Source organism: Lytechinus variegatus, chromosome 1 (genome assembly GCF_018143015.1).
Source record: "Lytechinus variegatus isolate NC3 chromosome 1, Lvar_3.0, whole genome shotgun sequence".
NCBI classification, from domain to species: domain Eukaryota; kingdom Metazoa; phylum Echinodermata; class Echinoidea; order Temnopleuroida; family Toxopneustidae; genus Lytechinus; species Lytechinus variegatus.
The window spans coordinates 6,635,174-6,651,429 of NC_054740.1; the positions used below are offsets into that span (position 1 = coordinate 6,635,174).

Below are 16,256 nucleotides of genomic sequence, written 5' to 3' on the forward strand. Positions count from 1 at the left end.
CGAATATCATTCCCCCCTAGCTCGAGTATCAATTTTGCGCCCCCCTAGTTCGAACATCAATTCGGCGCCCCCCTAGTTTGAATATCAACTGGCGCCCCCCTAGCTCGAACATTGATTCGGCCCCCCTCCCCAGATCGAGTATTAATTTGGCGCCCCCAGTTCAAACATCATTTTAACATCCCTTCGAACATCATTTCGGCGCCCTCCTAGTTCGAATATCATTTCGGCGCCCCTACATGTAGGTCCAACATCAATTTGGCGCCCCTAGTTCGAATATCAATTCGGCGCCCCTACATGTAGGTCGATCATCACTTCGGCCCCCCCCGTTCGAACATCAATTCGGCCCCCAGTTCGAACATCATTTTGGCATCCCTTCGAACATCATTTCGGCGCCCTCCTAGTTCGAATATCGATTCGGCGCCCCTACATGTAGGTCCAACATCAATTTGGCGCCCCTAGTTCGAATACCATTTCGCCCCCCCCCTAGCTCGAGTATCAATTTGGCGCCCCCTAGTTTCAACATCAATTTGGTGCCCCTACGTCGAACATCAATTCGCCCCCCCCCCCCGTTCAAACATCAATTCTGCCCCCAGTTCGAACAGCATTTTGACATTCCTTCGAACATCATTTCAGCGCCCTTTTAGTTCGAACATCATTTTCTTTCCTCCTCTTCCTCTTTTTTTTCTTGTCGTCCTTCCCCTCTTCCTCTCCCCTTTTCTTCTCTTCTTTCCCCCTTTCTCTCTTTCTTTTTTCTTCTCTTTTCTCTTCCCTTTTCCTCTTTCTCCTTTTTTCTCCTTTCCCCTCTTCCTCTCCCTTTTCACCCTCTTCCTCTTTTTTCTCTTTCTTTCCCCTCTTCTTTTCCCCTTTTTTCTTCTTTTCTTTCCCCTCTCTTTTTTTTCTTTCCTCCCTCTTCCTCTCTCTCCTTTTCTTTCCCCTCTTCCTCTTTTTTTCCCCTCTCCCCTCCCTTTTCTTCTCTTCCTTTCCCCTTTTCTTCCCCCTTCTCTCTCTTTTTTCCTCTTCTTTCTTCCCTCTCCCTCTCTTTCCTTTTTTCTCCTTTTCCTCTCTCTTCCCCCCTCTTCTTCTTTTTTTTCTCCCTCCCCCTCCCCTTTTCTTCTCTTCCTTCCCCCTCTTCCGCTTTTTTCTCTTTCTTTCCCCTCTTCTTTTTTTTTCTTTTTTCTTTCCCTTCTACTTTTCTTTCCCCTCTCTTTTCTCTTCTTTCCTCCCTCTCCCTCCCGCTTTCTTTTCTTCTATTCCTTCTTTTCTTTCCTCTTTTTCCTCTCTCTCTTTTTTTCTCTTCCTTTCCCCTCTTCCTCTCTCTCTTTTTTTCTCCTTTTCCTTTCCCTCTCTTTTTCCTTCTCTTTCTTTCCCCTTTTCCTCTCTCTTTTCCTTTCCTTCCTTCCCCCTCTTCCCTTTTTCCTCTTTTCTTTCCCCCTTTCCTCTCTTTTTTCCCCTCTTCTTCCTTCCCCCTCTTCCTCTCCCTTCCCCCCTCTTCTTTTCCCCCTCTCCTCTCTCTCTTTTCCTTTTTCTTTCCCCCCTTTTCCTCTCTTTTTTTCTTCCTTTCTTCTTTTTTTCTTTTCTTTCCCCTCTTCCCCTCTTTTTCTCTTTCTTTCCCTCTCTCTTTTTTTTTAGCCGAAGGGGGGGGGGGGGTCAAGGCCCCCTCGGCCCCCCCCCATAGATCCACGCCTGGCTCAAGTCCCCCTAGCCCTCTATCTGCGCCCGTGCCCGCATTTATTGGTGGGGGTGGAAAGATTTTCATTGCGAAAACAAATAAAAGCTGATGTAATCAAAGCTCGAAAAATGATCGAACTTCTTATTTTAATTCTCAATGATGATTGAGAAAAGATTTTTTTTATTGCACAGCTTCTTCTTAATTTCTGAATTCTCACTGTAATAAGCTGAGGCTCTGTAAGAGCGAGGTTATATAGGCCGGCTACTTGAAGGGCGAATTAGGGGTGACCTTAAATTCCCCTGTGATTTCTTCAATAATGAGGAAAGAGAACAGGAGGCTGAAAAACGCAAGTAAAATACAGGTCCCCCTCCCCTCCCCCAATGTTTTAGCGTGGTATCTCCCTTGGGGGTCATGCATTAAGCGTTAATCGTCTACGGTCTACCCATGACAAATAGCAGAAAATGATTAACTGCCTAATAATAAAATAAATAAATTAAAGGTTATTCTATAGAATTTTAATCATTTGATTTGTGACGTCATATGAAAACAGCCTTCCAAAATTAGTGTATGGTAAACATGGTAAATCAATAAAATGTCTTTTTCTCAGAAAATTAATGTGAAAAAATTGTACCTTCAGTATATCAACAGACAAATTATCTCACATCAGTTCCTAAAAATAAAAAATATATATACTTATCACCATTATATTTTCATGCATTTGATTACATAACATGATGAGTGGGGCAGCTGCTCGTATATGACGTCTCACTATCTAAAACTTAAACTCCTATAATAACTTTTTTAACTTTTAATGGATTTTCACCAATTATTTATTAGTATTTTTACTGCTAGATTTACAACAAAATTTTCTCCAGGGTGAACTTCCCTTTAAATCCTTGATTGAATTGGATAAAGGTTTTAAAATGAGTTCACTCGTCAATGTCCTCTGGCGTATTGGGAGGGAGAGGGGGGGGGGGGGGGGTAAACAGTGAATGGTATATAGGCCTATGCGTCTCCATAGAATGATCCATTTTTGTACACTGTACATTAACACCAACCGAAACAAACCAAAGCAAATTAAGGGCCAAGGGTGAGGGAGCCTAAATGTTTAAAGAAATAAAGATAAAATATCCTTCTCCTTACGAGATAAAGGCATACCTTCATATAGGAAAGTAGTATATACCAGTAGGGGCGTAACAGGGGTCGGTGGCCGGGGGGGGGGGGGAAGATCAAAAAATTCCCGGTCATATCATGGTGAGAACAGGATTTTGTTTATGATTGTGCCCCGAAGCTCAATGGGTGATAAGTACAAAAAAGAGGTGGCATATAGCAAGGCACGCACGGCAGAAAGCTGCTTTACGGCTTATAAGTCCCGAGCGAGCGAAGCGAGCGAGAAAAACACACCCTTTCATGATAACTTTGAGATTGATTTTGACATGGTATTCAGGAAATAACATCATATCTAACATCTTCCTTTTCTTCCCTTTCATCTTTTCTTTTTTTTTGTTCTCGGTTAACTTGCAGTATCGGGTCCGGGGTAGTGGTGGCACCAGGATTTTTAACCTAGGGGAGGAAAAAGAACATATATTAATGACTAGCTGTTTGCATTGGGTCATGAAGATGATATCTCATCAAATAAATATTGCCAGCGCTAGCTGAAAATTTTTGGGAAAAAGTTTTGGGAAATCAACCAATGACTGTGGAAACCTTTGGCGGAAACACTGCCCTCGCTCGCACGCGCACGTCGATCCTCGCGCATCATCTCGAGATTATTCTTTATCGAGGTCGTCTCGTCGAGGGTGTGCTGTCGATGTTTCCATGATATTCGTACACGTGTGATATTGGGATACCGATAATAGTCATAATACGGTGAACCACATGCAACAATTTGTGTTGGGAACGAACGCCTAGTTATATTTAGTCTGCCAAGACTTGATTGGATCTAAATTTTAGGCCTCTGTTCTTTGTCAGATAAGACTAGGAAGAGATCAAAATGGATCCAGGACAACTACAGTTGCTGAAGGAATTCGTGACTGTCTGTAAGGCAAATCCTGACGTTTTACATTCCAAACCTCTCGAGTTTTACAAGGAATGGTTGGAGAGGTAAGTCTAACTCTGTCTCTAGACTAACCCAGGGCCAGGGAGCGCTGGCCCGCGTAGCGGGCCGGCGCCCAGGAGCTCACCGTGTATTTACCCATACTCACGGGACAGGGTAGATTATGGTCAAAATATCTAGCAAGATAAATTATGAAAACAGAAATTGTGCACTTACCACGAATATATGGACATGATGGATGAAGGTACGAGTGGCAGTTTTCCTGGTCAACATGATCTGGGCACAGACTGGAACCTCAAAAAACGAAAAGTTCTCCTTTTTATACCCCCGTTTCGATTGACCATTTTGTTAGTTACAATTCATAACAAAAGTGGCTGATGGCTGGTTCATTGTTCATGGTTCTTAAAGATGAAAAATAAATAAGCCCATATATGTGTGTGTGGTTGTAAAGGGGATGTGGAGTGAGGGTGTCAAAACACACTTAAACATTTAAATCTGATTTCTTTAATGTTTGAATAAGCCAATAAAGTCTTGGGGCCTCGATTGGCTCAAATCTGAAGTGTGTGAAGCTGAAGGCAACTGTGGGATCACTGTTGATTATTGTAAGGCCTGTAGGGCATTCTCCCACCACAGGGAGCAAAAAAAATGTTCTGAGCTGTTAGGCGTCACAGTGAGTCTCGTAATGTCAAAAGGTAATTGATCATAAGCGATAAAAAAAGTAGCCCCATGAATTTGAAAATAGCCCCAAGATATTCAGTGGTAGCCCCAATGTAAAAAAAAATTAATTCCTACCCTGCAGTGCTGTAATGGAAACTGAGAATGTAAAAAAAATTCCAAACGAAAAAGAGAAAATAATCCAAACATTGTCAACCTTATTTTGCCACACATAGAGATGTAACTGAGAACAAGGTTATATCATAACCTTGTTCATTGAATGAGTGAGTCTAAGTAAGTTCTTACCAACTCACTGTATTAGTAGCCTGGAGGCGTCTGGGGAGTAAAAAACATTTACTTTGTGGGCTTACTCCCCAATGACGCCTGGAATTGGATCCCATTTATCTCTGTGTAGGAATGAGATTCCCACAATCAAAGTCAGGCTAAATCAACACTTGTCCGTTATGTTCGGAGCCGAAATTCACGTTAATGGGCCCAAACCATATTAACCCCCCGTTAGTACTAAATTTCATTATATTTATTACATGAATAGTACTAAATTTGAAAAAAACATAAGAGCATGAGCGTAACTTACCCAACCGCATAGCCAGGATTTCATTTTGGAGGGGGCGGTAAATGCACGCGAAGCGTGCCAACACTTACAGAGCGCCCGAAGCGCGCTCCCTAGGGGGTGGGTGCAGGGAGGGGGAGATTCCCCCTCCCGCGCGAAGCTTTAAGTGTTTCATAAATTAAAATGAAAAGGATCCGTTTCTCTTGTCTCTAGTACCTCCAATTCGATTGACTATATTGCGATTTTGAACCTTTTTTTTCAAATGATTGTGAATGCACAAAAGAGGTATACAATGGAGGAAATTAAAATGATAATAACTCCGCGCGAAGCGCGGAAGCTAAAGCGTTTTATCAATTTTTCTTGCCATAAAAAGGGTCCCAAGAAAAGGGTTTTCTCAAAGATTTATTGAATACTTTCTTTGGAAAGATCAGATTTGATTACAAACAATTTAGCAACAGTGCATATTTTTAACTCGCAAAACAGAGGAGAAGATTGGTAGAGGAAGATATTCCTCGCAGAGCAATGAAACTCTGAAATTTCAAAGGGCGGACGTTTCATCAAATGTAGATGAATACCCAATCGGCTCTAATTCAATTGATTTTCTAAGATTATTGAACTTCATTACAAGGAAAATAGTGCGCAAAAAGTTGAAACTTCTGCGATTCATTGAAACTATCTATATAAAAAAAAAGGATGCCTAATTTTTTTGACTTATCCTGAAGCGCTTCATTTTGAATATAAAGAAACTTAAGTGTCAGTCAAAATTTCAAACTGAGGGCGCAAAACAGGACAGGAGATGAATGTATACAGGGAAATGACATAAAGTTTAATACAATTTGATAAAAAATATTGTACTTTTTTATTTTTACGACACAAATTTCATACCTTCCTCTTTCTAAATTAGGAACATGTTTGCCCCATAATTATGGTTGTTTAGTAACGAGCTGAAAAGCGGGAGAAGTTGACTTTATGGAGGTGACGGCAGAAACTGATATAAAGATTTTACCCGCCCGGAGCCGACCAGACCCAGAAGTTGCGCGATCAATTAAAAAAAAAGATAACTTCATATAATTACTTCGGCCTAACCTTACTCAAATTCATGCCCTAATTTATACAATTTTAACTTTAACTGGCAAGAAGCACATAGCTGAGGAGGAAAAACAGGGTTCAGAGAAAAGGTGGGGGAAACAATGGAGAACTTCAATATTGTCATCTAACCGCGCACAGCGCGGAAGCAAAATTCATATATAAATTTAGAGCAAGAAGAGTGAAGGAGTTTCTCTTTTGAGAAAAAAATAAAGAATAAAAAGAAAAACCACAAAGCTACCTTCCTTTCTTCCCTTTCCTCCCTTCCCTTTTCCTTTTCTCCTCTCTTTTTTTCCTTCTTTTTTTCTTTTTGGGGTCGTTTTGGGGGGGGGGCGACTGCCCCAACCGCCCCCCCTGGCTACGCGCCTGAACTTACCCAGTCTGTTTAAGTCACCATTTTAGAATCTTTTGTTATCGATACCACACACGTGTAGAGCTGTAGTCTAAGATTTAAAAAATACTTGCATCGGCTAATAAATATTACGAGTCGTAAAATATTTGTTTCAGTCAAAAAATATCATTTAGCATGTGTTATGATATTTTTTGACCGAAAAAAGTATTTTTACGATTCATGATATTTATCGGCCGATTCAAGTTTTTTTTTAATCCAAGTTGGCAGCTCTACACGCGTGTGGTACATCTTGGTATCGATAACAAAAGATTCTAAAATGGTGACGTAAACAGACTGGGTAAGTTACGCTCATACATACATGGTGTTTACCGTAAAATCTTTCAATAATAATTATGTTACCAAGTACATTTTAGTTTCTCTAGATACAAATACAATTATAGATTAATTTATTCTCTGTAATATTAGTAGATACATGTATGATGTATCTGAGAACCTATATTTTAAGACTATGTATTTACAACACACAGTCAATGAGAGACCACACACTGTTCACTCCCCTTGAAGAAGGTAGAAACATTGATGCTTTTTAGGGGCATCAAGTGCAATGATGCCAGTTCATGATCAGTTTTCATGATAATCTTTGGGATTTAAAAAAAATTATTATTCACCAGAGGGCTCAAAAATTGTAGTTTTGAGCACATTTTTGTGAGGCTCACTATTGGTGGAAAATAACAACTGTAGCCCATAAACCTTTTTAAAGGGGAAGTTCACCTTGATGAATAGTGTTCCAACTTTGAAGGCAGAAATGTAGAGAGAATATTAGTGAATATTTGATGAAAATTCATCAAAGAATATAAAAGAGAGTTATGAACATTAAAATTTGTGACGTCATATGGGAGCCGCTTATAACCCTGTATATCATGATTTTAAAAATGCTTACCCATCCATTCAAAAGTATACATTTTCTGAAAGGAAGTTTAATGAGGATTGCAAAACTGCATTAAAAAATCATATGAATGAAAATATTAGACTTTTTTGAGCCCCCAAAATTTTTATTTCAATCATCCATACTTTGTTTTCTCTTTGCCTATACCATTTACATATCCAACCCCTGTGTGCTGAATAAGTTAACAATGCAATGTTTGGCTTATTGTTTTCTTGATATATTGGATAAGTTATTTGGTGCAGAATGGTGTAGTGGTATTGTTTGTATGCACGCAGACTTGAAAGAAAAAAATCTTTCTCTCGTAGTGCTGCCATTCTCTGGAATCAGCTGTACAGTAGATCTTGTGGGTGATCCCTCCTCTTGGTTTTTTTCAGTCTCACAATGTTTGAAGGAGAAATATATTGATTATGAATATGGCCTTATTATATATCAGTGGAAAGGTCATGATGTGGGGTTTATCATTTTGTCATTCAAAAATAACGAAAGTAATACAAAAGGTGGAAATCGCCGATTAAAAAGCGCTAAAATGCCTCTCCGAAATACGCCTCCCATCGGTCTCTGAATTGACTCGAATTTGATGACGTGTATGAGTGTACGAGAGGCATGATTGGCTCTCCCATGTCAAGCTCCACTTGCATGCAAAACCTGTTGCGAGGGTATGTTTTCTCCAAACTGTCACTGAATACTTCGATCACGAAATGAAAGAAAACCCAGAAGTTTATCTAGATTTTGGATTTTCAAATTGACGATTTTGAAGATGAAGAGAATTATGATGAAGTTTCTAGCATAGTGACGTGGATGGAGGTAAATTAGGGGAATTACGCCTATGATGATGAGTCGGACAATTCAACTTGCATGCTGATTCGCTACCAACATATGCAGCTGCTAGTGCTAGCTGCACATACGGTACCGCGGGCCAAAATAAATCCATGAAAATGAATTCCAGCCTGACCATCCAGACAGAGTCTCTTCCCGAATTTACTCTAAAGAAGGAAAATAATGATATAACTGTACTTACAAACAAGTGAATATATCAGAATCAGAAGGCAAATCAACTCAACGAATAGCAGCAGACGATATGCACCGACGATAATTCCCTTCACGTGGCTGCATGGGATAAGTTGTCACTCGTTCTGTTAGATATAATTTGTATCTCATTACTTTGACAAAATTACGAAACTCAGGGAATTATTTATCTATAAAAGTATAGTAACACCTCGTACTATTTTTAAATTACGATAAAACCTTTTTTGAAGCAAAAAGTTGAGGTAAATTAAAATTAGATATAAAAGATAATCCCCAACATGCGTAGCTCGTATGTGATTGTAAACAAACCATCACAAACACACATTGCTTGCTCGCCTTGACTGAGAGAGTAGATGCACGTATTGCACAGCTCTCAATAGACATTTTGGATGGTTTGTTTACAATATACGAGCTACACATGTTGGGGATGATCTTTTACATCTAATTTTAATTTACCTTAACTTTTTGCTTCAAAAAGGGTTTTATCATAATTTAAAAATAGTACGAGGTGTTACTTTATGTTTATATAGATAAATAATTCTCCGAGTTTAGTAATTTTGTCAAAATAATGAGGGCGAAATTACATCTAACAGAACGAGTGACAATTTATCCTAGCCACGTGAAGTTTCTCGTCGGTGCATAATCGTCTGCTGCTATTCGTTGAGTTGATTTGCTCTCAGATTCGGATATATTTACTTGTTTGTAAGTACAGTTTTATCATTATTTTCCTTCTTTAGAGTAAATTAGGGAACAGACTCTGTCTGGATGGTCAGGCTGGAATTCATTTTCATGGATTTATTTTGGCCTGCGGTAAGTGCAGCTAGCACTATAGCAGCTGCATGAGTTGGTAGCAAATAATCGGCATGCAAGTTGAATTGTCCGGCCGACTCATCGTACGTAATTCCCCTAATTTATCTCCATCCACGTCACTAGAGCTAGAAACTTCATCATTCTCTTCATCTTCAAAATCATCAATTTGAAAATCCAAAATCTAGAGAAACTTCTGGGTTTTCTTTCATTTCGTGATCGAAGTATTCAGTGACAGTGTGGAGAAAATGTACCCTCACAACAGGTTTTGCATGCAAGTGGAGCTTGACTTTGGAGAGCCAATCACGTCTCTCGAACACGTCATCAAAAAACCCCAATTTCGCGGACGTAATTGTGCGTGTTTGAAGCATTCAGAGAGAGAACTTTAAAATATCAATTAAGAGAGTTTCATCAAATGATGTACACTATCGTGTTTTTTTTCCCCTTTAATTTGATATATAATTCTTCATTTTTATGATTTTCAATATATTTCTCAATTCATCTCATGACCAGCCTTGGTGCCAAGCTGCCAGAGCCCAAAGAGACGGAGAGCAAACCAGAGCCTGAACCTTCTGCTCAGGCTCCCCCATCACCAGAGCCAGCACAGGAACCAACACCTGAACCAGAACCTATGGAACCAGAGAGTGAAGAAAGTGATCTTGGTAGGTTAACAATTATGCACAGCCATGTAATAGTGAACAGATATTTACTGCTTTTTGAGGAAGTTGTTGGAACTATGGTTCCCAAAGTGATGACGGAATGCCACTGTTTTCTTGAGGAGCGCAGCAACGAAGGATAATGGCCACATTTGCGTCACTGAGGGGATCATAGTTTCACCAAATCTTTGATCAAAGGCTGTATATATTTGCTCTATATCCCTGTCTATCTCTCTATGTTCAATGATTTCTAAAGAAAACTGTTCAACAGCGTTAAAATTGTAAACTTGGCCCAAGGCAATGCTTCAGCTTTTTGACATATCTTGTCCCCCAATGCTGGCAAACGTCAAGGCCTGGTAATAATTGCTCGGAAGCGGGTATCCCAGCTACATAAAATAATACTAACAAATGGGCCCTGTGGCCATGCCCTTTTTAAAATAATGAAACTTAATGTGTTACTGGTTTAACTTGTGACTTTTTATAGAACTTGATGAAGATGGTGTGATTGAACCAGACATGGATGAGCCTCAAGAGATGGGAGATACAAGTCTTGAAGTTACAGATGAAATGCAAGAGGAAGCTATCCAAAAGAAGTCTGAGGCAATGGTTGCCATGTCAGATGGAAACTTGGAAGAAGCCGTCCAGCTTTTCACTCAAGCTATATTGCGCAATCCACGTTCAGCTTTGTTCCATGCTAAGAGAGCAAGGTAAGATGATCACATATATCTTCTTGGTGGAATGAGGTATGGCTGTGACTTTTTTAGCTTTTTACCTTTGATCAATCATAAAATGAAAATAATAAGATTCTCATCAGTTATACTCATTTCATTCAAACAAGTAGTTTTATTCTTTTGGAATCAAGGTTAATTTGTACGGTGGCTCAGTGGTAGATTGCGCGCCCCATGAACGGGAGGTCGCGGGTTCGATCCCTGGCCAAGTCATACCAAAGATTTACAAAAAATGAGACCTTCTGCCTTCTTGTTGGTGCTTGACGTATGAGAATGGAAAAGGGTAATAATTATGAAGGACCCGTTGGGTGAACAGCTTACAGCTGAGAGTGGCTACCCTTGGTAAATAAGAGTTGTTATCACTATTATTATAAAATGCGTTCAAGGATCTTGCAAATACAGCATGGATTGGTGCTTTGTGGTATGCACTCCTCTAGTTGTACATTTGGCATGCAGTACTGTACCTTTAATAGTGCATACACAAACTTACCTTGAAAAGTCCCCTGTAATCACCTAGTTTTGTTTCAAATTCATATTTCTGATGATATACTTCCAGACACTATGATAGACAAGTCCACGATTTCCTTCTTTCCACAGCTGCTATGTCCGTCTAAAGAAGCCCAATGCAGCTATCCGTGACTGTAACAAAGGACAAGATCTTAACCCTGACTCTGCCCAGGTTTACAAGTGGAGGGGTAAAGCCCATCGAATGCTGGGCCATTGGGAAGAGGCTTTTAAGGACCTACAGATGGCTTGCAAGCTGGACTTTGATGAATCTGCTTATGAGATGCTGAAAGAAGTAGAGCCAAATGTAAGTCTAGAAAATAGTTCTTTTTTTAAGGATCATGTGACACAGGGTTTTATGATGAATCACAAGATGACAATAACTAATTGAGATCATTGTCACATGTGCATATTATATGATATTGACTGGCTTGAAGGGAAATATCACATACATTTTCCCCAAGTGATGTCATATTGCCAGATTTGTGACAAGGGCAAAATGGGCCTAGTGAGGGAAATGTAAATGTCTATGATATATTCCGAAAATTTACAACAGTCAATATAATCATTATTAGCTACAGCTGTATAAAAAGTAATTAAAAGCTGTTTGTAGCAATTTGTAAGCAGTAAAAATTGATGTCACAATTACTAAGTCAAGATTACTTTGTGAATAATCTAAAATCATGATTACCAACATGCAAACAGTCATAAATTGTTACAAATGATATCTTGAATTGCATATTATACAGCTGTAGATAATGGTAATATTGACCGTTATTCATTAGTGCCGCTTTTCCGAAGGCAGTGACCTACATCATCGTCAAAATGAAATCTTGACCAAGATTTTTGAAATGTAATAACTTTGATAAGTATAGTATAAGGACCAATTTCATGATGAACCTAAATATTGGGTTATCAAGCATCACTGATCACTTTGCACAAGACTCCAGTCAATGAACCTTGTTAAATGCCAACATAGAAAATCTAAGGCTTTGATTTTTCATGATCATTTTAAAAGTTTTATGTCCCTATTCCATAAAATTTTATTAGGTTTGATTTAGTGTCATGTCACTAAAATGTGATTCACTATAGGACCCTGTTGTATGAAAAGTTGCAATTAATGAAATGAATCACAATTTGTGATTATCAGAGATTTATTTTATTCCACCGTTCGCAACATTTTATATGACAGGGTCCTGTTTTTTACATAAAAATTATTTCATAAATTTTAATTTCATCCCCAAAATGATTAGCATAATCTGGTTTAGGGGTTGAAAATGCAGCCCCACTAGCATTACCAATTTTTGCTGGCAAAAAAGGCCAGCATAAATAGGTAATAACAAAGCCAGAATACAGTGAAAAGGTTAGGGGTTAGGCATGTTGTATAGTCTTGTGATGTACATGGCTGTATGATCGATGATGTCATGATGTTGGTTACATGTGTCACTGTATCCTGGCCTTGTGCGCTCGACTGCTCACAAGCTAGGCCTAGGTGAACTTCCTTTATATACCTGTCAAGATTACAGGTGGCTTGGTTCATAGTGAATAGGAGTTTACCACGTCTTGTTCAAATCCTCATCGGGCTATGTATATTTCTGAGTAATTTGAATGGAATATGTCCCTTAACCCATCATGCCCTATTCTTCAGGCTTACATGTATATTCAGAAGCTTGTCTAGCCTATTCATTGATCACAGGGGAATTGAATACCCTGTTACTTGTCAACTGGAAAGAAGCATTCATGAAGTTACTGAGTAGCTCAGTATTAAAAGCTATTCTTTTCAAATGAACCTGCTACATTTTCACAGTAGTTGATAGTTAGATATTTACACTGCTGCATTGACTGCTTTATTCTTGGTGCTGGGTTTGTCATAGTGCACAATGAAATTCCAGTGGTATTGAAAGAAAAAGATTTTCGATAATTTCTTTAGTTTTGGTAATTTCCCAAAGTGTACATTACTCTTCCATTACTGTATTGTATGAAAGAATGTGTCCTAAAACGATTATGATGTGAAATACATACATGTATCTTATCTGATGAATCTGTCTTGTTGATATAAAATCACAAATTCTTTCTCAATATGGAATAAGCTGAAGATCAGGATGCAATTACTGAAAGTAAATGGCAATTAAATTCCATAAGATATGTATGTCTGCCCCCTATATGTGGGGCCTTCATGAATTTTTCTGTCTCTGATTTCTGGTTCTTTTGACAGTCTGTAATGCGCTCAAATGACCATGGTCAGTTTATGAAGTGAAGTAGAACTTAAAAATGGGGGCCGGACGTAAAAAAAAGTTTGATCATTTTATGGAATTGCCCTAAAGTAAGTGTGTAAACTGCAAAAGGCTATTTTTTAATAGAAAAGGAAAATCACATAATTTAATATTCTCTTTGCAGGCCAAAAAGATTGCAGAACATAAGAGGAAGTATGAGAGAAAACAAGAAGACAAAGAAATCAAGGCGAAGAAGGAAAGGATCAGATTGGCAAAATTAGCCCAAGAGAAAGCAAGAAAGGTAAGAAAATCAAATGATATATTGTAATAATGAATGATTGTTTGCAAACATCATGCTCAAATGGTTCTGACACTCACCATTGGAAAATAATGCTGAAAAACTCGATAAAAACAGTTTTTGTGAAAGTCAAAGTAGTAGCAATATCAGTGAAAAAGATCATGATCTTAATGATAGAGATTGAGAAAAGTCTGTTTGCATGGTTTTGGCACAAGATGGCACACTAAAAACATTAAACTGCCAGCTAGCTCTGTTCTTTTCTAACAGACTTGTTGGACCTTGATTGCTACTTACTACCTCTGGGTAATGTGTAATTGCTCAATGTTTGGACACAATTCTAGTATAATTCAGTTAAATTTCAGGGGGGGGGGGGTTCTAGATAAAGTAATCTAAAACATGGTATTTCTCCTACAAGTTGTTGTTTTCAATGTTTTTTTTTATTAATTGTTTTTATATATGTAGGAAGATGAAGAGAGGAGAAAGCAAGAAGCTGAATCAGGATTTCCTGGTGGTTTTCCTGGTGGGTTTCCAGGGGGTATGCCTGGTGGCTTCCCAGGGGGATTCCCCGGTGGTATGCCAGGGGGATTCCCTGGTGGTATGCCAGGTGGTATGCCTGGTGGTATGCCAGGGGGATTTCCCGGTGGTATGCCTGGTGGCATGGGAGGAGGCATGCCTGATATCGGTGGCATCATGTCCGACCCTGAGATTATTACTGCCCTGCAGGTGAGCCATTCTACACATACTAACTTGCATCAAATATATGATATCAAAGCGTTTTTAAGACCATTTTCACACACTGAAAATAAAGAAAAATCAGACAAGCACAATACTGAAAATTTCATCAAAATCGGATGTAAAATAAGAAAGTTATGACATTTCAAAGTTTCGCTTATTTTCAACAAAATAGTTATATGAACGAGCCAGTTACATCCAAATGAGAGAGTCGATGATGTCACTCACTCACTATTTCTTTTGTTTTTTATTGTTTGAATTATGCAATATTTCAATTTTTACGAATTCGACAATTAGGACCTCCCTGCCTGAAGCACAAAATGTTAAAATAATGGAATTCCATGTGTTCAGTGAGGAATGAAACTTCATTTCACATGACAGTGATGAGAAAATAAAAATATTTCATATTTCACAAAAGAAATAGTGAGTGATGTCATCAACTCACTCATTTGGATGTAACTGGCTCGTTCATATAACTATTTTGTTTTTCAGTGTTATGCTTGTTGAATTTTCTCTTTTTATTCAAATCAAGTTTTTGTTGGGGTGGACTTGTCCTTTAAAGAGCATGCAATGACACCTTTTTCTTGAGTGATCATCACACATGAATCCTCATTTCATTTGTTCTGTCAATATCTCCATGAATAATTTGACATTGAGTCAATTACATGTAGTTTATTGAATGAAGTTGATTAAAACTTACCAATTGAATTAGGTCTTGTATTTTTTAACCCTCTCTTTAAAAGAAAGAAACAAATTTGTGGTCAGCTTATTGATTTTGAGTTTGGTCATTAGATATTGACAGGATATATACGTGCTTAAAAAATTGAAATGCAGCTGCCTAGTATATGGCAAAAAAATTGATCTTGGTTCTAATGCATATAATACAATAATGCATTCATGAATTGGTAAAAGAATGTGTTAATAGAATATGACTATCACATTTTTTCACACATCTTTTACAAGATTTTGATGTTTTTTAGTGTTTTGTCTCCTTTTATCCACCTCTATCTTGTCCGCATTGTTTTATATTCATATTGTATTTTTGTACAAATGCATACTACCTGTTAAAAGCCGTTTTGTCTCATTAGATTTTGTATGTTTGATAATCAATATTTGTAATAAAATATGTGACCACCCACTCCAAAACCCACAGTCAGTCACCCAAAATTCATGTTGGGTGACTGTGATTATTTGAAAAGCACATCCTAATGTTTTTGTCAAGATTGATCAACAATAAACCAAATAAGTACTTGATTGAATGTGAATGAAACTTCTAAGCAGTCCGCAAAACATTGTGTCAAAGAAACTCTTGTATCTTGTTTTCTATTTGACTTCACAACTTGAAATTTTGACTGTATGAAGAAGAAGAGTTAACATTTCAGATGAGCTATTTTTTACTTTCTGAACACAAAAAATTAATATTTTGGCTATTTACAGGGAATATTTCCTGGGGACTATTGTCAGTTTGGGGGTGGCAGGTCACAAAATATGAATGCCTATTTCAATGTGAACTTATCTATGTACATTGTTATCATCTCCCATCAGGATCCAGAAGTCCAAGAAGCCTTTGCAGAGATCAGCAGCGACCCTTCAAACATTGCCAAGTATAAAGACAATCCTAAGATCACCAGACTCATTGCTAAGATGCAATCAAAGGTTCCAAGAGGACCGGGTGGTCCTGGAGCAGGAGGGCCTGGACCTGCAGGAGGACCCCCACCATCAACCCCACCCTCCTCTGGAGGAGCTCAAGGAGAACCATCAGCACCAGGAGCCAGCACTCAAGATATTGATTGAGGTCTCACTGATTCCTGATACATTTAATTTGCCCTAAGTTAGCAAAAGGAACTAATTGACATGGAATTATTTGTTAGAGTAATATTCATTTGTCCTTACAAAATGCAATACTAAAATGTTTTGCCTAGCAAACATTCACCTCTGGTTGTGATAAAATTAAGCAT

General features: G+C 38.4%; 1 protein-coding gene across 1 annotated transcript; it reads left to right on the forward strand.

Moving 5' to 3' along the window:
- The first annotated feature begins 3,418 nt into the window (after positions 1–3,418).
- Positions 3,419–16,256, forward strand: LOC121415883 (hsc70-interacting protein-like). Its single transcript, XM_041609297.1, has 7 exons — positions 3,419–3,772; positions 9,681–9,829; positions 10,308–10,530; positions 11,149–11,362; positions 13,453–13,569; positions 14,029–14,289; positions 15,844–16,256. The coding sequence occupies exons 1-7, from the start codon at positions 3,663–3,665 to the stop codon at positions 16,090–16,092; spliced, it is 1,323 nt and encodes a 440-aa protein (XP_041465231.1). The 5' UTR covers positions 3,419–3,662; the 3' UTR covers positions 16,093–16,256.